The following is a 27,720-nucleotide window of genomic DNA, read 5'->3' as shown; positions in this document are numbered from 1 at the left end:
CTGCATTGTACTGTGGGTTAATGATCCCGCCTTGGCCCTGGATGGCGGTCCTGGACTTGTTAACCCAAAGCCCATAGAAACTCAGGCCCAGGCTCACCCCAGAGGCTGCCCCTTGCCCCTCCAGGGGTTGCAGGCTCCGCGACAACTGGCTCATCACCTCTGAGGGCCTCCCCAGTGCCCACCCTGGGCCAGCTGACTTCAGCCCAGCCATGAGGCCTGGGGGTCCATCCTGGAAGGGCTGATGGGGAGCCCAGGTGCTGCCCCCCAGGCCACTCGAGTGGGCTCAGGAGAAAACAGGCCTCTGACAGCCCTGGGGCCACTGGCTGGGCCAGGCCTTTCTGAGACAGCGGAGCACTTCCTGCCTCACTCACGCTGTTCTGGGACACCCGCCCTCCTGTTCGCGCTGGTCTCCTGTTCAAATCCCTGAGCCTTCCTGGGGACACGGCCGCACTGCACCTGCCACCCACTCCATGGGCCGGGGACCCTGGAGCTCTGCGCTGAACAAATGTGACATGACTTCCACCTCAGTGGACTTGGCCCCCACCCTGAGGGGTCCTTAGGGGCCGAGCTGCAGAATAAAGACAAGTACAGTTCAAAGGCTGGTATCTTTTTGATTTTTTTTGCTTTTGTAAAAATAAGGCTGGGTTTTTTTGTTTGAAGGAAAACATTAAGTAAACCCCTCCCCACCAGCCTCTAGGTCTTGGTGAAGAGCTGGGACCCAGGGCCTGGGAGGGGCCAGGCCTGGGGGTGGGGTGGGCTCCGTGGGGGGCTTCCTCAGAGCCAGAGAGGAAGTGAATTTAGAATGGAGTTTGGCTTTATCAGGCAGAAAATAAAATTAAGAAGTTGACACATGCCCCCTGTACAAATGGAGGCCGAGACACCCGAGTTGGAACCGTCTCGGCAGCTGGACTCAGGTCCTGGCGTTGCCCTCAGGTCCCCGATCCCTGTGTTCGGGGCGGGTCAGGGCAGGAGACAGTAGCTCTCAGGACGCGAGTGGGGGAAAAAGGGAGAGGGAAGCCAGAGCAATCTCCTTCCCCACGTGGTAAAAAAAAATTACTAAAAAAAGCACCCAAAGCTTAAAAAAACTAACCCTCCCTGGCTGGGAGGATGGGGGCATCCTGCTTCCCAGCAAAATGCCTCCCTTGGCAGAAATGTGTAGAAAAATAAAATTAAACTTTATCCCTGAATGGTGGAGCGAAGACCCCTCCTCCGCCTGAGCCCCTATCACGTGTCGCAGAATCCATCCAGGCAGCCACTTCCTCCCCAAGCAGCACCAATGCCTGCACGGTCACACGCATGTACATGTGCAGTCACATACACACATGTGCTGCCCCACCCTCTGTCCAAGGCCCAGGGCAGCGGGGACTGGGGGTCTGACAGCCACAGCATCATGGAGGGTCGCTGTGCCATCCCGAGGTCCCTCTCCCCTTCAGGGGTGGGCAGGACCCCGCACCAGGGTGAGGGGGAGCAATCGTGCAGTAGTGGCCGATGGGAGGGGCAGAGGGTACGGGAGGGAACAAAGCCAGCCAAGGTGGCCTGCAGACGAGAGGCCACACTCGGCCCGGGGTGTCAGCAGAATGAGAGGACAGGGGGTCTCAGCCGTGGGGAGGAGCCGGGTTCATGGCGGTGGGGTGTGGTCTCATCTGTCACTTGCAGGCTGCCCTGGGCAGTCCCACGGCGCAACCAGCTGAGGGTTGAGCAAGGCCCTGGGTAGTGTTCTCAGGGTTAGGGCTACTGCCCGAGAGGCCACCAGAGGTACTAAAACGGGTGCACTTGGGCAGAAGGGAGTTTGGGGCAAGATGCTCACATGAGTCCTGCAGGCCCAGCGGAGCCGGTGACCCAGGAATTCTGAGGTGCTCACGGGAGAGCTGGAGGGCAGGCCTGGCCCAGGACTAGCAGGAAGGGGTAAGGTGGGGGCAGAGGAAGCTCATCCTCAAGGGGCTGGTGGAGGACAGGGGACACAGGGGCCATGCCTCCCGCCTCCCCCGGGGGACGGGGCGCACGGAACGGAGATGTGCCAGTGGCCCATGGAGCGGGGCCGAGGGCAGGGCTCCTGCTGCAGGTACAGTGGTGGTGGCGGCCCCACAGGCAGGGCTGGACAGTGCAGCCCCCGGGGACCGTGGCTCCGTGGCAGCACCAAACACAACTGATGTCAGCAAGATGGACGGGCGGAGGGTGGCCTCACAGGCCCCTCAGCCCCGCAGTCCATTCCGTTACGTGAGAAGGCATTCCGAGGAGGAACTCAGTCCAGTGGGCAGGGCCCGGAGGAGGGCGGGCAGGCGGCAGTGGCAGCAGCATGCACCTGGACTCTCTCTGGCTCTCCAGTGCAGGAGGCCGGGCCCTCGGTCAGCGCAGGCTCTGGTACAGGTAGGCCGAGGTGAAGAGGGCGTTGGCAGTCAAGCTCACGGCCAGGAGGCCCTGGACCAGGGAGGGGCCAAACCGACCTTGGAGAGAGTAGAGACACCCAGTCAAAGGCACGAAGGTCAGAAGGGGACCCGGGGTGGGGTCTCTGCACATGAGAGCCCCTGGCCCACCACAGGCTCAGCTCCTTCCTGGCCCTCGGAGGCCGCCCCACTCAGGACACTGTAGCCCGGGTCATGGTCAAGGCCTGCCCCTACAGGTGCCTCCTTTCCTGAGTCCGTGCCTCAGGCAGCACTGACTGGGGTGCCCTGTGCTTCACCGTGGTGATGGGGCTGTGACCTGGCGTCACACACAGGAAACAGGGCGTTAGGGGACTAGAACCCCCCAGGCCTCCAAGGTCAGCAGGCGACGGAGGTCCCCCAGCCTCTGTGCCCCAGCATGACCTTGATGCTGCCGCGCTCATCCCCAGACCCCACCTGACTTGGGGCAGCACCCAATCTTTCCAGGAAACCTCCCTGTGTCCATCTTCGCCATCCATGTGCCCCTCCCCCAGGGCAGTGCCAGGTGCTGACAGGATTGGATCTCCCAGCCGCCCCGGGGCCCACAGGCGGAGGAGGCAGGATGTGAACTGATGCCCGGCCCAGGCCAGCGTCCTCCTGGAGCATCTGCGAAGGTGAGGTCTCCTGGAGCACTGGGACATGCTGGTGCAGCTGAGGAGCTCAGCGTTTACTGTTACCAAATTTTCATGTTGTTAAGATTTAAATAGCCGCCTGTGACCATGTGACCCGAGGCTTCTGTCACAGCGTGCAGACCCGGCCCTAACAGGGAGGGAGCCTGCGGAGCACGGACTGCATCCTGAGGTGCTGGGCGGGTTACCTGACCGCCCTCCGTCACTAGGGGGCCCCTCGAGGGTCTTTCTCTGTCAGGTCCCAGACAGAACAGGTGATTCTGGCTAACACCGGGGCCCCACGCTGCCCTGCCCTCCCCCCGAAACAACTCAGGCGCAGACCTCTCCAGGTGGTCTCCTCGGGGCACCCTTGGGTGGTGGTGTCCACCGCGCACGTGGACGACTGCGACGAGTCGTCCTCCTTCTTGATGGAGTGGCTGCTGCAGGCGCTGCCTCTCCCCCGCATGGACCTCATGTCTGCAGAGAAGGGGTGTCTCAGGGGGTGCTCACAGGCCACCCCAGGACAGGACAGTCAGACAATACTTGAGCAAAAAAAAAAAAAAATCTGTTATCAGACACAGTCTGGCAGGGCATAATACGTCTCTGATCCATCCTAAGGAACAGACCAGCCTCAAGGTCAATTGCCAAACAAGAGAAGAATATCAGCCAACAGAGAGCAATGTCCTGGAGGGTTCAAGGTCATGAGAAGCCCAGCCAGGGGCCATGGAGCTGGGGAGAAGATCAAGGACAGGCCCTGTGCAGCCTCCTAACGGGGGTCCCCACCTCTGATCCCAGAGGCGCCCCCACAGCCCAGCTGGGCTCTCCTGCCCCCAGGGCAGGGGTCAGAGGGTCATACCCACGGTGTGCTTCGTGTCCTGCGCCGGCTGCCTCTGTGGGACCTGGGGTGGCTCGATGCTGAAGTGGCTGCCGTTGAGGGGCAAGTGTTCATCGGAGCTGCTGGGGGTGCTGGGGGCCTCCCCGGGCGGCAACGGGAACAGCAGCAGCTTCTGCCCCTTCAGGTTGAGCCGGGCAGGGCTGATGAGGGGCCTGCGGTGGCGCAGAGAGCCGGCGCTGGAGGCCACCGAGCCGGCCACGGAGGGCGCCGGGGAAGGGAACGGGGACGAGGGGCAGCTCCCCAGCAGCAGAGAGTAGTAATCTGGAGGAAGGAGGTGACAAACACCGTGCCTGTAGCGCAGGCGCCTGCGACTGTGAAGGTCAGTCTGCACGTGCAGTTACAGTCAGCTTGACGGCTCTTCTGTTCCTGTTACCCCAGGAGAAAGGCCAGGCTGGGCAGAGGGGGGAGGAGCCTGCGCCCGCCAGGCCCACGGGCGGGGAGAGGACCGCGGAGCCTCAGCAATGTCCCCTCTGCCTTGCGATTTCTCTCCAAAGGCCCTGGTACTGCCCTCAGCTGAGAGCAAGGCCGGGACAGCAACCAATTCTTGAGGCTTAAGGTCAGCTCTCCCCAGCCCTGCTGAAGGCGGGACCCCGAGTGCACATCCCCACGTGGTCAAGGATGAGGACGAGAGCATTCCATCTAACCCTAACGATCCGCCCATTTCACAGGAGAAATGGAGGCACAGGGCTGTCAGTCACTTGCCCAGGCCTGCACACAGGGGGCCTACACACAGAGGGTGCCCCTGCCCGACCCTCTGGAAACCCCGGCCCATACGCTCCCCACCTGAGGCAGCCTCCCCGTCACTCCTCTTACCTGAAACAGGAGCCTCCCCGGATGGAGACATCTGAGACGGCGGCCGGCTCCCGCTGAACAGATACCCTGAGTCTGGGAAGGAAGAAAGGGCACAGGTCAGGCCTGCCGAGCAATGGGCGCCCACCCTCCCGCCCCATGGCCTGCTCTGCCGCATCCAGCCTTTGTCACTCACAGCCCTGCCTTTCACCCGAGGGCCCTTTAACCCGAGTCATTTCCTTTTTTAAGGATAAACCACGACGCAGAGTGCCCACCCCCAGCCGTCCACAACTCTCTCCCTCCAGATGGTTCTGGGAAGGTTCTGGGGTCTGTACCACTGTGGGCCCAAACCCACCACTTCCCACCCGAAGGAAGCTCCAACAACAGTCATGTGGGGAAGGGCAGCCGTGGGCCCCCATGGTCCCCCTGCCCAAGGCCCCCCATGGTCCCCCTGCCCCAGCCGCTGCGCACGAAGGGCCCAGGAGGCCTGAGCTGGGCCAGGCCAGGGCTGTGATGCGCGCAGGGACTCGGGAACTCTGCTAATCAACGGCTTCCAGGCAGGAGCGCAGGCAGCAGCCCCTCCCCCAGCGCTCCGCCCCGTGAGGTTAACAGAAATGTCCAGAGTCCAGGCCCACGGTGCAATCCCACCTTCGCTCCGACCCGAAGGCCTCTGCTCAAACACCGTCCCTGTGGCCCACCCTCTACCTACCGGGACCCCACCTGCAACAACCCCCAGCTGGGTCCAACCCCCACCGCCCGGCAGTAGGGGGACCCCGGGCAAGTCACGAAGGAAACCGAGGCTCAGGGGTGTCTGACTGGCCCACTCGGCAGAGCGGCTGAAATGAGACATGACTGCACGTCAGCAAGCCCTGGGGAACCAAGAGGCGCCCACAGTCTCAGAAGATGGGGTCCTGCTCAGGGCCCCCCACCCAAGGGCAACCCCCAGCCTGCTCCAGGCAGCTCCCCCAGGGCTGAGGGTCATCACAGAGCACACAGAGCTCTAGTAGGAAAACGGCTGAGCTCACAGCCCCTTTCCAGGACGATCCTGCGGGGAAGGTGAAGAGTGAGACAGCGCTCACGACCAGGACCAGGGGGCGGTCACGGCAGGGCCCACGGCAGCAAGCACTCAGGAAGGACTTGAACTGAATCCTGCCCTCTGTCCCCTGGATCACACGAAACGGCTGGGGCAAACTTCCAGCCTCAGGTGTGAAAACAGCAGCAGTAACAACAGGGCAAGAACAGGCGGAATAAACCCCGCGAAGGGCTCCAACGTTTACCAAGTGCCTGCTGGACGCACTGCCCTCCTGAGCACTTTAAATACATCCTCTCGCTTCTCTCTCACAACCACCACAGGGCCGGTCCTACTACTGGTCTTATTTCCTTGAGGGAAACTGAGGCTCAGAGTGGGTAAGTCCCTGGGCGAAGGGCAGCTCCTTAGTGGATGCAGCAGGATTTGAACCCAGTTCCTCCAGCCTGTACACAGCTGGAGTCCCGGTGCCCAGCTTCCCCCAGTCCCGTGTGGCCCGCCAATGCCCGAGTGCCTCTTACCTGCTCGGGTCAGAGAGGGAATGGTGCCCAGCGAGAGGGCCCGGCTGAGGCGGCCTGGCAGCGAGGAGGGCGAGGCCCGTCGGGGAGACCGGAACAGCTGCTGGTTGGTGAGGGGCAGGAAGCCGGGCGAGGTGGGGAGGAAGAGAGACGGTGAAGAGGCTGCAACGCTCGGGTAGGGGATGGCCAGGCTGGGGCACGTGGGGAGAAAGCCGGCCGAGTCTCCGGGGAGGTACCTGCAAGAGGCCGCGGGCAGGGAGAGGTCAGCCTGGAGGGCCCGGGAGCGGCCTCCGCCAGCTGTCCCCTCGCCCTCGGCACAGGGGGGGCCCGAGTCGGGGTCCCAGAGGAGGCGTGCGTTAGTTGAAGCGGAAAGCAGTCCGACCACATTCACACCATTAGGATCGGGTGGCTGGGAGGTGCAGCATGACCCACCGCCCCGCATGCCCCCTCCGATCCGTCACAGCAAACTAGTTCCACTACGAGTCTCGGTATTAAAGTGACACTGTCGCCCTTGCCAACCTCACGCCACCCCTTCGCCTTGAAGCAAAAATGCCCAGCCCCTTGCCAGGCTCCCACAGCGGCCAGTGGCCTGGGGCTCCTCCTTGTCCTTCCTGCTCGTGCCCAGAGCCTCCGACAGTGGCCAAGCTTGGGGCCCTGCTCCCTGGGCCTGACTCCGGGGGTCCGACTGCTGCCCCCTGGACTCAAAAAATGGACATGAATCTCAAGTGTCTTGTAGAGCAGAGGGGGGTGGCCAGGCTTAGGATCCCCAGGAAGAGACACGCAGGACACAAGCCAAGCTTGAACTTGGAGAAGACCCGTAAGCGACCACAAGGCTGCCCAAAAGATGGAAGGTGACAGTGTCCCTTTAACTCGAGAATGGTACAAATCACACAACAGGACCTGGTGGCCCCAAGCCAGACTGTCAACCATGCTTCTGATTAAGGCAACCGATTACAGAGGCGGGGACAGAGGCAGTTAATACATTAGTCTGCTCACTGTCTGGACGGAGTTGCGGGAGGTCCGGCCTTACCTCGGTCCCCAGGGACAAAGGAGCCCACGGTCAGTGTGCCGACGGATGGGCAGGCTGGCCAGGCCCTGCAGCAGAGCCCGGGCGGCTAAGGGACCCCCCAGGCCCATCGCTAGCCAAGCTGCACCCGAGGAGTTCCTCGCTAGTTCTCACCCCGCCCCTTCAACAAGCTTTGAGGAAAGTGCAGGGTCAGCATTGCCCTCCTGGAGGTCACGTGACCTTCTGAATGCTGTCCGGAGTGCCAGCAGGCTTCCTGGACTCCAGAACCCAAGGCGGGGAGCATGGGGAAATCAAGGCAGGAGCTCAAGCCAAGCCGCTTGCCCCAGCCTCCTCCTGAAGCCTCCCCTCCACCCCCCAAAATAAAAGGCACGATTTTACGGTTTTGTGGCAGAGGGGGAGCTTTAGGCATTTAGAGGCAGCAAAGGACGCCGGGACCTTTGGCAACCTGCTCTGATGGTGCATAAAGCTGTTCCCTGCTGGGCCCGTGCCTCCAAGAGGACCCAGGTGTGTCCTGAGCCGCTGAGGAGCAGGGCGCGCCCAGGCCCCTCCTCGGGGGCTTCCTGCACCCTCCCCCCCCCCCCCGCCCCAGGCAGCGAGGAGAGGGTCCGAGCCGGGCGACAGGTTTCCCAGGTGGCCAGCTGGCCCAGGACAAGCTGGGTCTTGCCAGCACTTTCCACGACCCGCCCCGTGCCGAAGACCCGTCTCGCATGATCTGGCACAGGGGCTGTCCATCTCTGATGCCACTAAAAATGTTGGCACGGAGGGGGAGACAATTCTTCAGTCTGACCCTCTCAACTAGCGGATCCTTGTAAGGTGCTGAGTGTGAGCTCTGGTCCCAACTGCAGCCCGGTTCCTGGGAGCCTCCTGTTAAAGGGCCCGTCTCGGCTGGCTCCCGAGAGCTTCAAATGAACCGACACTTCCACTGGCCAGGCGCCCAGACCGCCCGCGCTCCGGAACCCTCTCCAGAGGCACCAGCCTGGAATCTGAGTCTACGTCCCCGGATAAAGGGGTCCAGGGAGGGCCGGGTGCTTGTACAGTGTCCCATCTGACAGGGAGGGACGTTGGCCTCTCTCAACCCAACCCCAGTCCACGCCAAGAGGGGAAGGAGCAAGCTGTTTAAGGAGCAGTTTGCTGAGACAGGAGAACCCCACCCGCAGGGCACACAAGGACAGCTGGGCCCTGTGTCCTTCCATTTCCACGTCGCCAGCTCCCAAGCCTGACTCCCGGGGCTTGCCTGTACCCCCAAGTCCCGCCCCTGGCACAGACGCCTCAGAAAGAAAAAACAAAAAAGACTCCATACCTGACGCCCACGGGTCAGAGCAGGGCCCCGGAGGCATTTATTTAAAATACAGCATCGAACACACAACGTCGGGCCGGGAGCTGCGGTTACAGGGATTCAAGGGCCACTAGACAATCATCTGCAGCTCCACATGACCAGGGACAGACGACAGGCAACAGGCACAGACAGAGGGACACGCTCCTCCGGGCCGGTGCTGCGAGGTGGAGCGCTCCTGGGAGGAGCCTGCTGGGCCGGGGTGGGGACCCAGACCCAGAGGGAGAAGACAGCGCGTGTACCTCCCTCCGGTCTTGGGGACAGAGGTCCCTGGCAGGGGTGACACACTCCCAGCTAATAAGCCACGATCTCAGCGGTGCCTGCACTTCCTCAGCTGTTGCCGCTAACGTCAGAAGGGGCTGGAATAGGCTCCAAGTAATGAAACTTTAGGGGACTGATAGGTAATTAAAAAAGTCACCGACTCTAAAAAGGCCAGGAAGCCTTCCAGGCTGAGGCTCATTTCATGAAGGTCCTCCCATCCCCGCCGGGGCAGGCAGACATCTGCTCAGTGGGGGCTCCTGGCCAGCTAGGGAGCTGGTTGTGGTGATTATAAATAACTTAACTTAAATACACACACACACACACACACAGATGTCCTGCTTCTCCTCAGCGCCAAGAAAAGCAGTCATTAGCTTCCTTGAGAACTGGAGGCTCCAGAGACGAGGGCTGCGCACAGCCCAGCACACCCCTAGCCGTCACTGGCAGTGCCGCCTCCCCTGCCTCAGAGGCTGGCTGGTAAGGGACAGGTGGACGTGCCAGTAGGACTAGGTCCTGGCTCTGCATCCCCACTCCTCCTCCACACACAACAAGCAGGCAGGCCTGGTCTGAGGCCACACAGCTGCTGGGGGCAGCTCCTGACTCCCTGGGCTCCTCACACATGGATGCGGAGGGGCACGGGATCAGTGGGGTGGGGCAGCCTCTTAGGACCCCGTGAACATGAGGATGAGTGACAGCGGGCTCAGGTGCAGCTCTTGTGCCCCTTGCTGAGTGGCCCTCATGCCGGTGTCACCTGTTCCTGCCTTCCCTGGGCTCCGACGTGCAGAGTGGCAGGACATGGGCCCGGGAGGGAGTGTGTGGCGCACTCTGAGGTTCGGCCCTGGCTGTCCCCTCCCCTGACCCAGGAGCCGCCGAGGCCTCTGTGGACTCTGGTTGCCCCACAGGAAAGTAGAAATTGGGAGCCTCAGCACCCTCCGTGAGGGCTCTAGGGGCAGAGTAGTAGTGACTGTGACAGGCAAGAGAGTCAAAAAATGACAATGACCTGGTGCCCTCATGGACCTGCCCGTCCCTGGGCTGCTTATCCCGCACTAGCCTTGGGCAACTAGATCTTTCCCAGGCATCCAATGGAGGGTAGAGAGAACTGGGGACGTCCCGGGCATCGATTGGGGCAGTGCCAGGGCCAGCCAGTCAGGGCAACCCTGGCTTGGAAGCCTGAACCCTGCAGGGGCAGGTGGAGGGCCCAGCCATGAGGGTTGGGGTCCTGACTTTGAGGGCAGAGCCAGGGGCTCCCAGGAGAGTGGGCAGGGTGTGCATGCCCTATCCTGCCTGTGTGGCCCATAGCCGTGCCAAATAGATGAATACAGGACTCTCCAGACCCCCCCAACCCGGGCAAGCTCCCACCATGGCTGGCTGTCCAGAACCCTGCTGACCACAGCAGAAGCAGGACTTCCTACTGTTCACCTCGAGAAGACCCTTGCCCTACAAATTCATGATCAAGGCCAGTCTGGGCCCAAGAACTGCACCCTCCATTCCCAGGGAAGGAGGCTGAGGGCGAGAGGGGTTCAGGGAGGTCCGAGTGGGAATGGGGCAGTGGGCCCAGGGGGCAGCCCAGACGGTTTCCAGCAGGGCTGGCCGGGCACTGGGCAGGACCAAAGGGACAGACCAGAGAAGGGACATGGGGACGAGGTGCGGGGCTCTCCTCTGGACCCCGCTCAGTAGCAGCTGCCCGTGTCAAGATGCCCAAGGGGTCAGGCCATGTGGCAAGGGCTCAGCCTGCAGCCACCATCACCAGCCCATGCCAGGAGCTCAGAGATGGGGCTGGTGCAAGGAGAAGCAGACAGTAGCCTCATCCCACCGTGTCAGAGCCAGGCAGGGGCCGTGGCAGGATGGGATGCCTGGAGCTGCCAGGGGGAAGCCATACGTCACAGGCAGCCTGTGTGGGTGTCACCCGTGTTCTAGCCTTGGGGCAACGAGAGGGTTTTTGGCCAGAGAGATGGTGGTACTCGAGAGTGTGTTAGGCTGGGGGAGGACTTACTGGTATGGAAAGAAAAGGGGGCAGGCCCGACTCCTCAGGGAAGTGCAGGGCTGGGCCAGGACGGGGGCTCGAGGCTGGGCAGGGGTGAGAGTGAGGCAGGAAGAAAGAGGCAAGACAGAGAAGTGCCCTGCTCTGGGCTGGGGGCAAAGCTCTGGGGCTGTCCGTCCATCTGTCCTCCCCCCGCAATCACTGCTGCTTCTCTGACCTTCGGGGCCGGAACCTCCGTGGGCCCGTCGCCTTCCTTGTGGCCACGGCTGCCATCAAGCCCACCAGGCAGCACAGGGACATGGTGCCGAACTTGAGCGTGTCCAGCCAGCTGGGCGAGCTGGCCTGCAGGTACTGTTCGGCCAGGTGCAGACCCAGCAGCAGGGCCCACAGGCAGGTGCAGAAGGCGTCAATCCTCCGGAGCCTGAGGGGAAGCGGGGCTGTGTGAGGGCCCATCTGGGCAAGACTAGTCCCCTCACCCTCCCACTCGCTGCCCCTTCACCCACCCCGTCCTGCTCAGAGGACGGAATCCAGAGCCAAGAGCGCATGTGCCTCTTGACCCGCCTCCAGCACTGACACGCTGCTCAGCTCTGAGCAGGCCAGTTTCCCTGAGCTGAATGTTCCAGCCTGTAAAACGGGGCTAAGAAACCTCCCCCAGCTCGGCCAGTGTTGCTCAGTGGTTGAGCATAGACCTATGAACCAGGAGGTCACGGTTTGATTCCCAGTCAGGGCACATGCCTGGGTTGCAGGCTCAATCTCCAGTAGGAGGAGTGCAAGAGGCAGCAGATCAACGATTCTCTATCATTGATGTTTCTATCTCCCTCCCTCTCTGAAATAAATAAATATAGAAACCTCCCTGAGTCACTGAGATGACGTGGACACCAATCGGAACATGGAGGCAAATCAGGGGCCCAAGGGCACCCACTCGACTCTCCAACCGCCCACTAGGCAGTGGTTATCAGGAGTCTGAGGTGGAGAAGTGAGGCGGTTTGGCCCTGGCGGCCCCAACCAGCAGGTCAGTGGGGGCCTGCTCTGAGTGCCGCTGCCCCCTCTAAGGCAAGTCATTTACTTTGTCTCGCCCACTGGACTCCCAGCTGCTGGGAGGAGGGACAGCTGTTTCCACTACACAATGGAGCCCAGTCCCGGCTGTGCCCGCAACAGGCCCTCCTGGCTCCAGCCCCACACGCACCTGATGCGGCCGGCCAGCAGCATGGCCAGCAGGCAGGTGAGCAGGCCCAGCACCACGACGCCCGTCTGGTGGTTCCGCCCGTAGGCCCAGGCCTCCTGCAGCTTCTCTGTCATGTGCTCCGGCAGCAGGCCCAGCAGTTGCCGCCAGCCCTCAGCCCCAGGGGCAGTGCCGTTGTCAGGGGCTGCTGAGCCATTGCCACCAGGGGGCAAAGCTGGGGGCAGGGTGACCCCCGGGGCAAAGGGGTCGCTGGTGCCATACAGCGTGGTGGCCAGCAGGAAGGCACAGGCCAGGAAGGCGAGGGCGCGGAGCACGATGACCTGGACCGGGGCCTTCACCGCGGACGAGCAGAAGCTCTGAGGGAGGGAGAGAGAGACTGGTCAGCGAGATGGCAAGAGCCACTGCCACTGTGCACTCTGTGCTCGGGGTCTGGCCAGGGCCCCAGAGCACTCGCTGAAGAACCCACCCCGGACCTGATGATCCGAGATGCCGTCTTGGCCAGGCCCGAGATCCCCGGACCTTCTCGGCCGTCTCTAGGCTCACCGCTGAGACCACTGACCCGGCCCATGGCTGGCTCTTCACCCCACTGGGTGGGGAGGGGTCCACCACATTCTTTAAAGAAAGCTTTTTGATATTATGGTGACCTTATTCTTTCTAGTACATTTTTCATTGTTTTTGCCAAATTCTCACCATAAATTCCTACTGGAATCTCAACTGGAATTATAATAAACATATAAATAACTCTGGCCAAAGGCAAGTTTAAAAATATGGCAATAAGTTGTTCAGTGTAGGAACACGTGGTGAGGAGAAAACCACAGGTCCGAGCGTCCTGCTGTGCAAACACGGGCTGCGGGCCGTGTGGTCAGGAGCCGCTGTGAACTGGAAACCACATGCCACTGGACACAAGGCACATCTGGGGACCTGAGGGGGTGGGTTCTATCTAAATCCACTCACCACTAAATCAGATTTTTAAAACCCAGAACATTCCACTAACTGAATACTGTGATAAAAAATTAATGAGTTTTTAGCTCGGCTGGCATGGCTTAATGGTTGAGCGTCAACCTACGAACCAGAAGTTATGGTTCGACTCCTGGTGGGGCACATGCCCAGGTTTTGGGCTTGATTCTCTGTGTGCAGAGGCTGATCTATGATTCTCTCTCATCATTGATGTTTGTATCTCTTGCTCCTTTTCCCTTCCTCTCTGAAATCAATAAATATATATTTTTAAAAAATTAATGACTTTTAACCAACTGGTTCCGGGTTCAAATGCTGGTGCCTTGGCACACGCGGTGTGGGGCCCTCTACAAGTTACTTCACCTCCCCGTTTGGTTTCCTGGCTGAGTGGGTGTCGCAGAGCCTAAGAGCGCGGCCGCCACACGGTGCTTTGGGGAAATGCCAGGTGGGGGGGGACAGATGCAGGTGTGGGGGACAGATGCAGGTGAGGGAAAGTGCCCAGACACATCGGGGCTCAAGACCGTCAAGTATGTAAATGATGGTGGACCCCAATACTGAGCCGCTCTTCTGGGGACACCCTCTCCAGCTGCTGACGCAGGGGCTTGGGGACAGGGCCCCACAGGAAAGTTGTTTCCCAGGGAGAAGGGTCTTGGCTCTGGAGAGCTGCCCACCAGTCAGTGGGCCCAGCCCTCTGTGAGGGGCTTCCCTGCACAAGCCCGAGGGCTGTGCCGCCCCAAATGCCCCGTGGGCGCACCGCTCAGACCTGCGTGTGGCTCTGGTCGGCCTCCCGGCGCCGGAACTGGTGGCTGACCAGCAGGGCGCGCAGCTGGCGGTTCTGATGCTTGATGTAGTGCTCCACGGCCGCCTGGCACGGCCGGCACAGCTTGTAGATCTGCTCCAGGTGGTGCCGGTACACCTCGATCTCCTCGTCATACCTGCCCTGCGGGCCGGGGACAGAGGCTCAGGTTCTTGGGTTCACTTACAAGTGGGGTGACCATGGGCAAGCTATCCCCACTCTGATCCTGCTTCCTCCACTGCCCAACAGGACAAACAGCACCCTGAGTGCGTGGCTACCGGGAGGAAGGGCTGGCCCAGAGCCCAGGACGCAGCGGGACCCACAGGACGGAGGCAGGCACTCCGGCCATTCTGCTCCAGAGGAGGCCGCAGAAGGGGGCTCTGGGCTGACGCTACCTGGACTGGAGCAGACAGACACTCAGAGGCAGGGCCGCCCACTGGTATGCCCTGGGTCTAGAGAGCACGGGAGGCCCCTGGCTGGGTCGAGTGGGAGCTGCAGGGTCCTTGGGCTCCAGGAACAGCCTGAGGACAGTCCAACCCTCCCCTCCCCTCCTCCTAAGGATGCAGCAACGCTCCCCTCCATTTCCAGAGCCCACAAACATCTGTCTGCAGGAGCCAGAGGGGTTATTAGTTTGATCTTATCTTGCTGGGACCAAAAGCTGCCCTGGTTGCCAAGTCACACATGCTTCCTTCTCTCTCATCCCTCACCGCCCTCCCCGCCTCGTTCCCAGGCTGGGCCTTGGGAGAGCCAGCGTCTCGGGGCCTCAGCTCCTGAGGTCACAACCACCGGCCTGGGGGTGGGAAGGCAGGACCAGCTAGAGGGCAAGGCTGCTGGGCTCCACGGCGGCCCAGGGGAGGTGAACGCCTAACACCCAGCCTCCCTCCCCCCCACCAACTCCAGAGCAGAGTGTCCGGCCAGCGGTGGGTCTGACAGGGCCCAGCTGGAGCCACCTGCCCCTGCCCAGGGACAAACCCCTCGGGACTGGTAGGCACTAGGTTTCCATGATGTTCCCAGGCTTGGAGCCAAGAGAGCAGGAACCATGAGAAGGAAGGAGAATGGAGGCACGCTCTGACGAGATGAAAAACACACCTGGAGGGGGGCCAGCACAGGTCAGGGTGGGGAGAGGCCCTGGGGGCACTGTCTGGAGAGCCCTGGGCATGCCCCCCCCCCCCCCCAGGCTCCTCCTCCCCGTCCCGGCCTCACCTCATCCCGAGGCGAGAAGGCGGCCAGCTGCTTGATCTTGGTGGTCTGGTGGTGGCTGCACCTCCTGCACAGCAGCACCTGGCTGCTCACCCACTGCTGTGGCTGCGCAGGGGCGCGGGGGCTGGGCGCGCTGCTCACCACGTGGTTCAGGTGCTCCAGGTACTGCGCGGGGATCGGCTTATTGTAGTCACCATTCTGGGGGGGGGGGGGGACAGAATCAGCGGGGAGCCCGACCCAAAGGGGGCTCTGCGTGAGGCCAGAGGCCCAGGGCGGTGACACCCCAGTGGAGCAGCTTCACATGTTCCCATTCTCTCTTTCCATGCAACAATCAGCTGCTTGTCCTCCACAGAATTTACTAGGAACCCCCACAGGCAAGCTGTCGAGTGCAGCCCCAGGGAGCGCAGCCCAGACCGGACCCACGCGTGGTGCAGGGGCCTGCAAACGAGGGCACGTGGAGGGCGCTGTGTCTGTGAACCAGGTTCCTATAGTGATGGTGGCTTGGCAGAGCTGAGTCCTGGGGACAGGGACAGTGTGGTCTGCAAAGCCTAGAGCCTCCCTGGTTCTCTGCAGGGAGCCCGCTGACCCCTGGTCAAGCGCAAAGCAGAGAGTGGGCGTGAGCGTGAGCCAGAAAGATCCGGGGCTCAGCCCCGACCTGCCGACTTCGGTGGTGTGCCTCTGGGCAAGTCACCTGGGCCCCCCGGGCGGTGGGGAGGGGGCAGGACGGCTGGACAAGGGCTGGGGCCCGCCGCACCTCCTGGAAGCCGTTGTACTGCTCGCAGTGGGGGCAGTCCCAGCAGTTGCGGTTCCCGTAGGGCACCACCGTGTCCTGGGCGCAGAACCAGCAGTTGACAGTGGTGTGTGTCGGCTTCGTCCTGTGCACAGGGAAGAGTGGAGTCAGCGAAGACCTCTGTGCCTGCGCCCAACGGGGACCAGGAAGGGGCGCGGGAGGCAGCACCGGGAGGACCAGCAAGGAGGCCACACGGGCCTGGGCTTCTCCTCGGCCCTCCAGGTCCTGCCACTCACCAGGTCCCTGGGCTCCAGCACACCCATGAGGGGACCCAGGGCTGCTGGCATCCGGGGGCTCACGCTGGTCAGGCCACAAGCCCAGCCCTGGCTTCCTCCCTGTGAGGCCTGTTCCCAGGCTGAGGAAATGGTGTTCCCAGAGCCTCCAGGGAGGAGAAGGGGCGGGGATTAGAGGCAGCTGTGGGCTGGGGCCAGCCCTTCCCGGTGGAGGGAACGCGCAGACAGCACACATGCGGTGACAGGTGCTGCCTGCAGGGTAATCCCAGCCCAGAGACCAGGGATCTGTGCGCCGGGCCCCTCCCGCCACCTCGTTGGCTATGGGTGTGATGAGGGTGTGTGTGCAGCAACTGCCCAGCAAACCCCTGGTCCTCGGAATCTAGACACAAGCAGGTGACGGGAGGCAGCTGCCTGAGCCCTGGGGTCCTGGCCAGGCCACCTCCAGCTCTGGGGGTGCCATTCGGACCCGGCTGTAGTGGCGGCCACACCACACAGACGACTCTACTGCCCACAGGGCGGCACAGCCCCCAGCTTCCAGGAGCCACTGCTGGCGGTGAGCCCCGGAGCTCCTCCTCCCCCACTCGGCCCTGTCTGACCTCCCTCCATTCCTCCTGCCTCTCTGGGGCCATGTTTGCAAAGTGTGGGGCCACAGCACCTCAGGGATCGTGCATCACAAGGATCCAGCCAACAGGCCACACAAAGGTGCTTTGCCACGCGAAGGGCCAGCTCTGTCACCATCCTGCCCCTTGAGAGCAGCTCCCACTCCTGACACTGCAGCCGCCTCCTGCCCTCCCTGCCCCGGACCACGCGGGTACAGGAGTTCTCCAAGCCTCCGTCTTACCACCTGTACCCGGGGAGTGCGTAACTGTGCCTGGCCAAACGCCCCACAGGGTACTTACGGGGGGTGGGCGGAGAGAGGCGGCGGCTCAGGGAAGTGCCCCCCAAGAAACCCCTCAAACCACTTCTCCCCCAAGCCAGAGACGGACAGAGGAGACGGAACCAGGGATTGCCCCCTGTACTGCAACCCGCACCCCGGCCCAGCTCTGAAAGCCCCCGCAATGGACAAGGGGCTGCTATGTCAGCCTGTCCACAGCAGAGGGCAGGGCCCGGGAGCAGCACTGCGGTCCCAGGTGTGGCCTTTGGGGGAGTCATCCTGCCCATCTGGCCAGTGGGATCATGACAATCCCTCCCCGAGGCCTAGGGAGCTAAGAGGGCCAGGCGGCCACCGCGCAGCACGCGGACAGCTTCGCGGGCTTCAGGCGAAGAGCCTGGAAGGTCAGCCCTGGCAGGAGGTGTGGACGCCCCTGCTCGCTGAGGTGCCAGCACTCGGCACCCCCGGGAACGAAGCCCTGGGCTTTCTGTTAATCAGCACCTGCTTCACAGGCTCCCCTGTAACTGTGCAGGGGGGGTGGGGGGTGGGGTCCCAGTGGTAACGATGCAGGCAGGTGACCTCTCATCTGCCCCTGGGACCCTCTAGCCCTTTCACCCCGCACCCCCATCACCCCGCACCGGCCTCTGGACTGCAGCCAAGCAGAAGAGCTGGCAGCACATTAATAAAGAGATGGGGAAGGGGACAAAGACGCCAGCCCAGGGGACGGTGGCGGGGACGCAGGAACTGCAGCCTCGGCCCTGGGAGCCAGCCTCGAAGCCCCTCCCACCCAGAAGCCACCATTTCCCCCAGGAACCCCCAGCTCCGTTGCTAGGGAAATGAGCCTGGCCTGGAAGCCGGTGGCAGGAAGGGAGGAGGATTAGCCCTGGTCCCTGGGGATAGCGGCTCCAGCGAGCGGGGGAGGGGCCACCGTGGCAGGTGGGGGTCTGCAGGTCAAGGAGTCATCCCCCTCAGCGCCTCAGGGCTGTCCCTGGGGTCCGCAGGCCTGTGAGCAGCAGATGAGCTAGCAAAGCGATGGGAGCTGGGCGAATCGCAGCCCCCACACACCAGCACTGGCCCCCCTGCGTCAGACACGTGGGCGAACGGGAATGGTGTCCTCTGGGCTACACCCACCTCCACCTGGCCTGCTGTAAGGCATTTGGGTCCACCTATTCCATGCCAGCTTAGCCCTGTCCCCGCTCTTGCTCAGGGAAATGACCACCCCCCCCGCCCCCATAAACCCCTAAACCCACTCCTCCCCAAGCCAAAACCTCTGCCCCAGCAGGACTCTGGGACGACCCACTCCCAGTGCAGAAGGTCTGATGTGACAAGACAGAATGAGGCAGCGCGGGGCCCAGCAGGTGCTCGCCCGGCTCCCACTACACTACCCTGTGCTCAGCTCTTGGCTCTGGGGGGCCCAAAGGAGCCCGAAGCAGCGGGGGCAGGGGTCCCTCAGGAGCAGGGGCGGCAGCTCTGGACCGTCCTCCACAGGCCTGAACACCCCAGGAAGGAAAATGGACACAGCATCACCCGCACCCCCCCACCCCCCCCATCACAGACGTTTAGTTAAAACAAAGCTCGAAACATCCCACCACTCCCTGCAGGTGGGCGTGTTCTAGGAGTGAGGCCCCCCTGGGGCTGCAGCTCCAGGGCCTGGGCCCGCTGTGAGCCCACAGGTAGGAGACCAGCCTGTCCGGGGGCTGAATCTGGGGAGCCAATGTGCCAACTCGTTCCCACCAGGCCCTGAGGGTGCCCAGCCTCCCCAGAAGGGGCCTGGAGAGTGGTCTCCCTGAGTCAGACTTGGTTCCCTTAGGGGGCAAGAGGCCAACCTCTGGCAGGGCCCCAGGAGGAGGGGAGTCCTTGCTGAACCCCTCGTAGGCTTCTCGCTTGCTCCTCTGTGCCTTGAGTGAGCAACACATGTTGTCCTATCCAACAGGGAGAATCCAAGAAGTTGTCTCCTGGGCCCCAGGATCAGAACGCCAGCCAGGACCCCAGGGGCCTCCGGGCAGAACAAGCCAAAGGCCACAGCAGCCCTGCCACACCGAGACAGAGCCCCAACCCACCTCCCCGGGGCAGACCTCAGGTTCACGGAGCCAGGCCCCCAGAGAGGCAGAAATGAGCCAGCTCTCCACTTCCGACCTGGACAAGGATGAGAACGGCGACCTCACGGGGCAGCTGGTGACAGATGCCACAGGAGAGAAGCCAAAAAGTGGAGCATCTGCTGTCACCCTAAAGAACAGGTCTGCTGGCCAGCAGGGCGACAGGAACAGATGGCATTCAAATAGGCGGGGCTGCTGGGCTGAGGGGGACCACCCAGTGTGCGCCCCGGGAGCCTGTCCAGCAGCCTGAGCGCGCAGCACAGGGAGAGCCTGGAGAGCGCTGGGCGGAATCAGCACTCTGGTGCCAGGACAAGGCTCTGCTGCTTAACCTGAAGCTGCATCCCCTGGGCCTCCCAACATGACAACGTGGAGAACCCAGTAAAACCCTCTGGGTGCTGTGGGTGGCCCCTGAGGTCCCGAGCATGGGCGCACTGCAGAGCAGCAGGGGGGTGCGCCCGGGGCAGGCTGAGGTGTGGGCTTCCCCTGTGCTGGTGCTGACAGCCACAGGCTGCCTGGGCCCGGAGCAGGCAGCTCAAGACTGGGCCGGGAGCCGAAGCTGGCGGAGGCGGCTGCGGTTTAACAGCTGGGTGCTGAAGGGCAGGGAGCCTTCTCCCCTAGCTGTAGAAGGGGAGAAAAGTGGACCCCCCCCCCCGCCCCCCGGTGGCCCAGGTGGCAGCACCAGTGGGAAAGCCAGGATGGCCCTGCCTGAGGCTCTGAGCACCGCGACCCTCCAGGCAGGGGCCCTCCTCCTGGTGGCCCCCTGGCCAGCGTCCCCTCCACCTCTGTGCTGGGCTCGCAACCCCCGAGACCAAATCACTTTCCAAACACAATTCTCCTCGGGAGGGTCACCCACAACCCATGCTGTGGCCAAAGCCCCCGCTCCTGTCACACGCTCTCCTTCCTGGGGGACAAGGGCTCAGCCTCAGGGGGCCGGTCATGCGTCCATCAGGACAGCGGCCAGTGCTGGATGAGCATCTCAGAGCATCCTGGGGAGGGCTGGTCCTTCTCAGGTCCCAAGGCCACCCCACAGCACCCTCCTGCTGCTGGGTCACAAGCCTCCCAGGACCCTCCCCGATCCCCTTGCCCAGCATGCCCTTCTCTGCACCAAGGCCCAGCCTCCGGCCTCGGGGACAGGGAAAGCTGTGGCCGGCAGTCTGAGAACGGCCAAAGCACACGACACAGGAGCACGCCACACAGTCCAAACGGCAGCCACACTACGCACAAATGAGGCGCGGCCACGCTGGGGTCAGTGCCCAGCCCAGGCTCTGCTCCCGGGTTCACTGGGAGGCAGCAGCATCCAGGCTCTGCAACCCTGAGCAAAGCGCCTTGCCTGCTGTCCCCTTCGGTATAAAATGACTCGTTTCCACCTGCTGGTCCCACCAGCCCTCCCGGCTTCCAGAACCCGGGCAGGAACTGGGAGACTGGAGATGTGGGTTGTCAGGGACCCCCCGAGTTGGGGCTCCTTCAATGCCTGACAGCCCTGCCCTGGAGACTGCGCCCCCTCAGCCTGCACACAGCTGATGCCCCCCGCCCCCCCTTCCGAGAGGCCTGTGCCTCAGTCACCCTCCGTCCTTCTCCCCTTGGGTGAGAACTGGTACATGGTGGTGGTTAAATAAGGACAGCCAGACCACCCAGGTTCAAGTCCCAGCGCTGTCGCTGGTGGGCAGGTGCCTTCGCTTCTTCCACCTAAGATCTGAGCTTCACACCCCCCGCCCACCGCGCCCCCAGAATGTTCTCACAGCCCCCCCTTTCTCCCTGTCGCTGGGGAAGGGGATCAGATGGAGGCACAGTCCGAGGGCCCTGCCGAAGCGCTCAGCCCGAAGCACTGCGACAGGCTGGCTCCGAATGGGGGTTGGCAGGGTCTTTGAGCCTGGCCAGGGCTGGGGGTTGGGTGGGGTGGGGGGTCTAGACCAGGGGTTGGGGATGCTGCCCTCAGGGTCGGACCACCCTGACTCCTCTAGTTACCGGTTTACTCAGTCCCCCTGCCCCTCAGCTTCTCTGGGGGGAGCAGGGGCCGGGGGACTGCAATGGGCCAACGTGAGATTAGACCTGAGACTGGAGCGGACCAGAAAGTGCCACCTACGACCAGGCCACCCCCGCCTGCTCTCGGGGACCTGGGAGCCGGGATGAGGGCGGAAAGCAGTCAGAGCGGTCTGATCCCCGCTGAGGTCTCCCGCAGGGCTGGGGGCCCCGGGGGTGTGATGGTGGGGGTTGGCGGGGGGCCTTGCAGATCCTGCGGCTCCCAGGTCAGGTCTCCTTGGAGAGGGAAGTTTGTAACCCACGTGCGGGCTGCGCGCGCCCACCCCGCATTCCTGGAGTCCCCAACCCATTCCTCGGCCGCTTCCGATCTTCTTTTGGGGGGTGGGGGCGTGCAGAGCGGGTCTCAGCACGTGGGCACAAGGCCAGGCCCCACGCAAAGCCGCGGCCTCGCCGGGCACGGGCAGGGAGGCGCCGTGCGGCCCGGAACCGCCGAGGCGGGAAGGCCGCGTGCGGAGGGCGGGGGCGGGGGCGGGGGCGGGGGCCGAGGCCGCACGGGCCCGCGCACTCACCTCCGCGCGATCCGGTAGAGCAGCACGCCGGCCGCGGCGCACGCCGTGATCCCCAGGCCGCCGGCCAGGCCTGCCGTGGGGCAGCGGGCCAGCAGCGCGCTCACTCCCTCCATGGGTCCCCCGCGGCCGGCGGTGGGCAGAGGCGGCGACGCCAAGGGCCACGAGCGGATTACCGGGCGGCGGCGGCGCGCACCTCCTCGCGCCGTGACCTCTGTCGCTTTGTAGCGGGCGCGGCCCCGCCCCTTGACTCGGCGCGCTCCCGCCGCGCAGCCAATCGGGGAGTGGGACGAGCCCGATGGGCGGGGCGCCGGGGGAAGCGGCGGCGGCCCGACAGTGCCCTCTGGCGGCCGGAGGTGGGAGGCGGCGCGGAGCCTTGTCCGGTGCACTCCGCTCCCGCGCTCGTCAGGCCCCTCCCGCACGTCGGGCTACTGACCACTGGGAAGGCTTTGCTCCCGCTGGTCCGGCCTCCCAACGCCTGGGCCAAACCGGCCGGACGCAGCGCGCAGCACTGTTTGCTGCAAGTTGCAGTTCCTTAAGCCACTTCCACTGAAGCCACTCCAACGGTCCAAATAATTTATAGAAACATGATTATGTTTATAGAAAGATAGCGACGATACATCTCAACACAGGTGTTGGCCTGCAGGGATGGGTGATACACTGTTCAGGAAGAGCAACATGCACATTAGTTTTAATAATATCCGGTTTAACTAAATAAGCCCTATAAGATGTGTATGCTTGTAGGAAGTAGATGGGTAAACGAACTGCAGTTGCCTCCAGGTGGAATTAGTGGGGAAGAAGCATATTTTGCTTTAGCATTATGGATTTTCATTAAATCACTCATAACTAAAAAGAAACGAGTAGGAAATATTCGTACTTAATTACGTTTCACTGTCCCCACAACTTTTCCAGTGTTTGGGGGGTCATTACAGTTTAGTTGTGCACAGTGGTGGGTTGAGGGTTTCCTGTGGCCAGTTCATCTGTCCCACACCCTAGTTCTGTGCATTAAAGAGCTGCCTGTGGGGAGGAGAGGGAGCCCACAGGAAACCTGGGGCTGATTAGAGTCTGCAATGGGAGCTCCTCGTTCTTGGGAGTGGGTGTCAGAGCAAAGGCCTCAGGTTGCAGTCTCGCTGCTTTCTCCAGCCTGGAGCGCACAGAGGAAGGAACGAACAGCATGAAGCTGCCTTCTCTGAGTGCAGCACCCTCTTCCCAAGGAGGAGCCGGCGTCTGCAGAGGATCCCACTCACAGGAAGGGCTTGGTCCTGGGCACTGTGGTGCCAGCGCAGCTCTTCGGGGCTAACGCCTGTGGACACGGGAACTGGACGGAATGTTTTGCTGGAACTTGGCTTCAGTCAGGTCATTCCACAGGCTCAGATGCCCCTGCTGCTTTGCATTCATCTACTGGACTAGCAGTCAGACCTACTACTTGTCAGCTTATTACTCACCACCTCCGAGACCTCAAACAAGTCGTGTGAACTTCTGAGCCTTATTTGTAAAATGTGGACGATAATACCTGCCCCACAAGGTTGTCAGAACAAATTTAAATGAGAAAATACACATTTTGCAGTGCTTGGCACACACTGGGTAAGCAATAAGTGTTGTCTTTTATAAATATACTAGAGGCCCGGTGCACAAAAATTTGTGCACTGGGGGGAGGGGTAGGGGGGGTCCCTCAGCCCAGCCTGTGCCCTCTTGCAGTCTGGGACCCCTCAGGAGATAACGACCTGCTGGCTTAGGCCTCCTCCTGGGTGGCAGAGGGCAGGCCCAATCCCTAGGTGCAGCCCCTGGTCGGGCTCAGAGCAGGGCTGATTGGGGAGTTGGGGCGCCACCCCCTGTCATGCACAGAGCAGGGCGGATTGGGAGGTTGTGATGCCACCCTCAGTCACGCTCAGGGTGGGGCAGATTGGGGGGTTGGGGCACCGCCCCCTATCACACTCAAGGCAGGGTCGATGGGGAGGTTGCGGCGCCACCCCGTCACACACAGAGCAGGGCCAATCAGGTGGTTGGGCACTGCCCCCTGTCACGCAGAGCAGGGCCCATCAGGGGGTTGGGGAGCTCTCCCCTGTCACGCACAGAGTAGGGCTGATAGGGGAGTTAGGGCACCGCCCCCTGTCACACAGAGCAGGGCGGATCAGGGGGTTGGGGCGCCGCCCTCTATCACCCACAGAGCAGGGCTGATCAGGGGGTTGGGGCGCCACCACTGTCACACTCAGGGCAGTGCCGATGGGGAGGTTATGGCTCTACTCTGTCACACACAGAGCAGGGCCCGTGGGGGGGTGGGGGGGGGTGGGTTGGGGTGCCGCACCCTATCACACACAGAGCAGGGCCCATCAGGGGGTTGGGGCGCCTTCCCCTGTCACGAACAGAGCAGGGTGGATAGGGAGGTTGTGGCCCCGCCCCCTGTCACACACAGAGCTGCAGGGCTATCAGGGGGGTTGGCGCTGCCCCCTGTCATGCTGATCTGGTGCCAAGAGGCCTCATGGCTCCGCTGATCCCGGTGCTGGGAGGCATATTACCCTTTTACTATACAGGATAGAGGCCTGGGGGCCGGCTGGTTTGCCCTGAAGGGTGTCCTGGATCAGGGTGGGGGTCCCCACTGGGGTGCCTGGCCAGCCTGGATGAGGGGATGATGGCTGTTTGCAGCTGGTCACACACCCTTCAGGGTGGGGGTCCCCACTGGGGTGCCTGGCCAGTCTGGGTGAGGGGCTGAGGGCTGCTTTCAGGCTGGCGGTTGTTGACTGAAGCTCCCAACCGCTCCTTTTTTTCTCTTTTTTTAATTTTATTCTGGGCCAGCTTTAGCTCTGGGTCTAGCTCTGAGGCTTCGTATCTGGTTTGTTTGCCGTTCTATAATCGAAACAATGTATAACTTCAGCTCTGAGATCCCGGCAGGCTGAAAGCTGATTTCTGGGGTTTTGTTTAGCTTCTACATTTGCAACATAGTACATAGTTGCTTAGAGTTGCAACTCAGAGGCCGGCAAGTCAGGCGGGGAACGTTGGAGTCTGCAGTCACTGGAGCAAGCAAGCCTCATGTTCGCTTCCATCTGCCTGGCAGCTGGCCGCCATCTTGGCTGACAGTTAATTTGCATAAGGATATGCTGATTAGCCAATGGGAAGGGTAGCGGTTGTACGTCAATTACCATGTTTCTCTTTTATTAGTGTAGACTAGAGGCCTAATGCATGAAATTCGTGCAAGAGTAGGCCCTGGCAGCCCCGGCTTTGTCCAGGTCATTCTGCTGTTCAGCCCTTCGGTCGATTTGCATATTACGCTTTTATTATTATAGATTGCTTAAAAATAATAAAATTCCAATGACTAAGCTTGTAGAGGAGAAATAAATCAAGGGATTTCTCCATTAACAGTTCAGTGACATTTTCCGTTTAAAAATTCAGCCCTGGCCCAGCTGATGTGGCTGTGGTTGAGCGTTGACCTATGAACCAGGAGGTCACAGTTTGATTCCTGGTCAGAGCACATGCCTGGGTTGCAGGCTTAATCCCCAATGGGGGGCGTGCAGGAGGTAAGCTGGTCAATGATTCTCTCTCATCACTGATTTTTCTATCTTTCTCTCCCTTCTTCTCTGAAATCAATAAAAATTACTTTAAAAAATCCAGCTTTGACCAGTCTGGCTCAGGGGTTGGTGTTGGCCTGCATACCATAGGGTCAAGGGTTTGATTCCCCCATCAGGGGCAGTCAGGGGCAAGTACCTGGGTTGCAAGTTAATCCTTCCCCTTGGGGTGTGTGGGGGAGCCAACCAATTGATGTCTCTCTCACATGGATGTTTTCCTCTCTATTCCCTCCTCTCCCTTCCAATCTCTCTGAAAGATCAATGAAGAAAACATTTCTTACTCCTTGGGTGAGGATAGAAAGATAAATTGCCCAGCCGCCATGGCTCAGTGGTTGTGTCCACCTATGAACCTGGAGGTCATGATTCGATTTCCGGTCAGGGCACATGCCTGCTTTGTGGGCTCCATCCCCAGAGTGGGGCGTGCAGGAGGCAGGTAATCAATGATTCTCTCTCACCATTGATGTTTCTCCCTCTTCTGAAATCAATAAAAATATATTTTAAAAAAGTAAATGAAATAAAAATCCAAAAAGCCCCTTTATGGAGGAAGCATCCCTTTTTTCTGCCTATTCTCATCCTACCTTTGGGGCTGAGTTTCTTGCATTTCAGCGCCCGGGGCAGAAGCAAGCAGAGAACTAACTTGTACTAGGTCAACATCAAATTTATTAATTCAAGAATGTCAGTGAAAATTATTTTGAAATAATTCTCTTACCTAGTTTAGTGAATGTTAAGCAATCTCATTTTTAAAAAATATATATTTTATTGATTTTTACAGAGAGGGAGAGGGACAGAGAGCTAGAAACATCAATGGGAGAGAAACATCGATCAGCTGCCCCCTGCACACTCCCCACCGGGGATGTGCCTGCAACCAAGGCACATGCCCTTGACTGGAATCGAACCCGGAACCCTGCAGTCCGCAGGCCAACGTTCTATCCACTGAGCCAAAGCAGCTGTGGCTAAGCAATCTAATTTTTAATGTTCATATTAGATAAAATCTTGAGGAAAAATTCAGGTTTTAATATGAATATTCAAACAAAGATGTTGATAAATGCCACTATTAAACAGTCGTTAAAATGAGGTTCTGGAATAGAAATCTCTTTACTGTCATGTGTTTTGGAAGCATGAAACATGCGTAGTTGTTGACAGGTGAATTATACTAGGGAGCTCAACACCACCGACAAACTTCCTTCATGACTCAAGGGAAACAAAATAAACTCAACTCAATATAATTAGAAACCATCCGCCTCTCATCCCTACCAGAGCGTCTGCCCCTGAATCGGAAGCTCTGTGCATCGGTTATTTGAGTCCTATCTTTCTAGACATTCAGACTGAAAACAAACCCAATGTTCAGCAAAGTCCGGTGAGAGAGCTAACGGGAGACAATCCCTCTTACCTGTCTCTGTCTTAGCTTTTTGTCCCTTATTAAACTTCCTTATAAGATGGGAGGATGGACTTATAATTCTGGTAATTTCTCATGTCTAGATTTAAAAAATATTTTTTTGAACTAGGGTTATTTAAGCAGCACCACCACCACCACCACCACTTCCGGGCACAATAAAAGTGAGCTACGTCTTCAAGGAGCTGGCAATCAGCCTTGGTCCCAGGAGCGGGGACCAAGGACAGGGCTCACCCCCTCACGGACTGCATCGCTGCCCACATTCCCGCCCATGGCCGGCCGCGCTCTGACATACCTGCAAAGCACCTGGGCTTGACTTCCGGAAACACATCCAGGAGTGAGGCCACTGGTAAACAGTTCTTTGAAACTCTCACATTTGGTGCAAACTGGGGATAGTGGATGACTTCAGGAAAATGTATATAGTTTAAAATATTTAATGTCAGAAAGTTGTTTTTTAAAACTCAGCAGCCTGAAAACTTGGGAGTATCAATCTGTATGAGACTTGGAAATGTACAAAGAGAAAACAGCTGGGCAATCTGCTCTGGTCAGCCCGTGTCACCGACACGTGTCACCCCCTACCTGCCGCGAGATTTGACACTCAGATTAGAAAACACGTGCACTTTGATTTTAGCGGTGGTCTGTGTTTCTAGCGTTACCATCCTATGTTTACAGTACCGTGAAGTGAAAGAGCACAAAAACCAATGTTATACTTAAATTAAATAGCATGATTTAATTTACTTGCTGCTTAATCCTGAATCCTCTTAAATTAAAAAACAACAACAAAAGTTAAAATTAACTATTAACGTTAATGAATTTAAACCTTCCAGAAAACATGAATCCAAAAGGAAATGTCCAACAGGTGACTGAGCCACATATTTTATGGCCTTTCCTGTATCGGCCTCGAACATTCTAAACATCAATGGGAAAAAAAAATTCTGTATCGAGTTTTTCAGTTTTATTCTTCCGGAGCACAAGTTTCGGGCCTGTTACTGAGGACGGTCTTCCAACAGGTACACAATTAGCTCATAGGTGGACAGCACAATGGCCGTGTTTGGGATCTGCCGGATGAGCTGGGCGAAGAGTCCTCTATAGAAGGCAAGGTAGCCCTCTTCCCGGAAGACCAGCCGAGCGGTCTGGACAAAAGACTTGTACTTGGTGCCCTCCTCCCGCAGCCGCGTCCTGATCACTTCTGCGGAGAGAAACACACGCTTTATGTGACAGAGAAATTGCATTTCCGGGTAA

The 27,720-nt window shown here is 60.3% G+C and overlaps 2 protein-coding genes across 2 annotated transcripts in view; both read right to left on the bottom strand.

Moving 5' to 3' along the window:
• Nucleotides 1-230: 230 nt before the first annotated feature.
• TMEM201 (transmembrane protein 201) lies at nt 231-21,734 on the bottom strand. Its single transcript, XM_070404030.1, has 11 exons — nt 21,529-21,734; nt 15,744-15,864; nt 14,993-15,187; nt 13,757-13,933; nt 12,043-12,395; nt 11,074-11,277; nt 6,261-6,493; nt 4,737-4,808; nt 3,885-4,184; nt 3,371-3,505; nt 231-2,444 (listed from the first exon to the last, which is right to left on the bottom strand). Exons 1-11 carry the CDS (start codon nt 21,639-21,641, stop codon nt 2,347-2,349), a joined length of 2,001 nt encoding a protein of 666 aa, XP_070260131.1. The 5' UTR covers nt 21,642-21,734; the 3' UTR covers nt 231-2,346.
• Nucleotides 21,735-27,182: 5,448 nt separating this feature from the next.
• SLC25A33 (solute carrier family 25 member 33) overlaps nt 27,183-27,720 on the bottom strand; it is a 28,369-nt gene continuing 27,831 nt past the window's right edge. The window contains exon 7 of the mRNA XM_070404029.1: nt 27,183-27,667. Coding sequence (XP_070260130.1) covers nt 27,465-27,667 — 203 coding nt within the window. The 3' untranslated portion in view covers nt 27,183-27,464. The remainder of the gene's footprint in view (nt 27,668-27,720) is intronic.

Source organism: Myotis yumanensis, unplaced genomic scaffold, assembly GCF_028538775.1.
Source record: "Myotis yumanensis isolate MYYU_CA2020_CCGP unplaced genomic scaffold, mMyoYum1.0.hap1 SCAF_2, whole genome shotgun sequence".
NCBI classification, from domain to species: domain Eukaryota; kingdom Metazoa; phylum Chordata; class Mammalia; order Chiroptera; family Vespertilionidae; genus Myotis; species Myotis yumanensis.
Note: the sequence above shows the minus strand (reverse complement) of the source record. Positions and strands in the feature narration are given on the sequence as shown.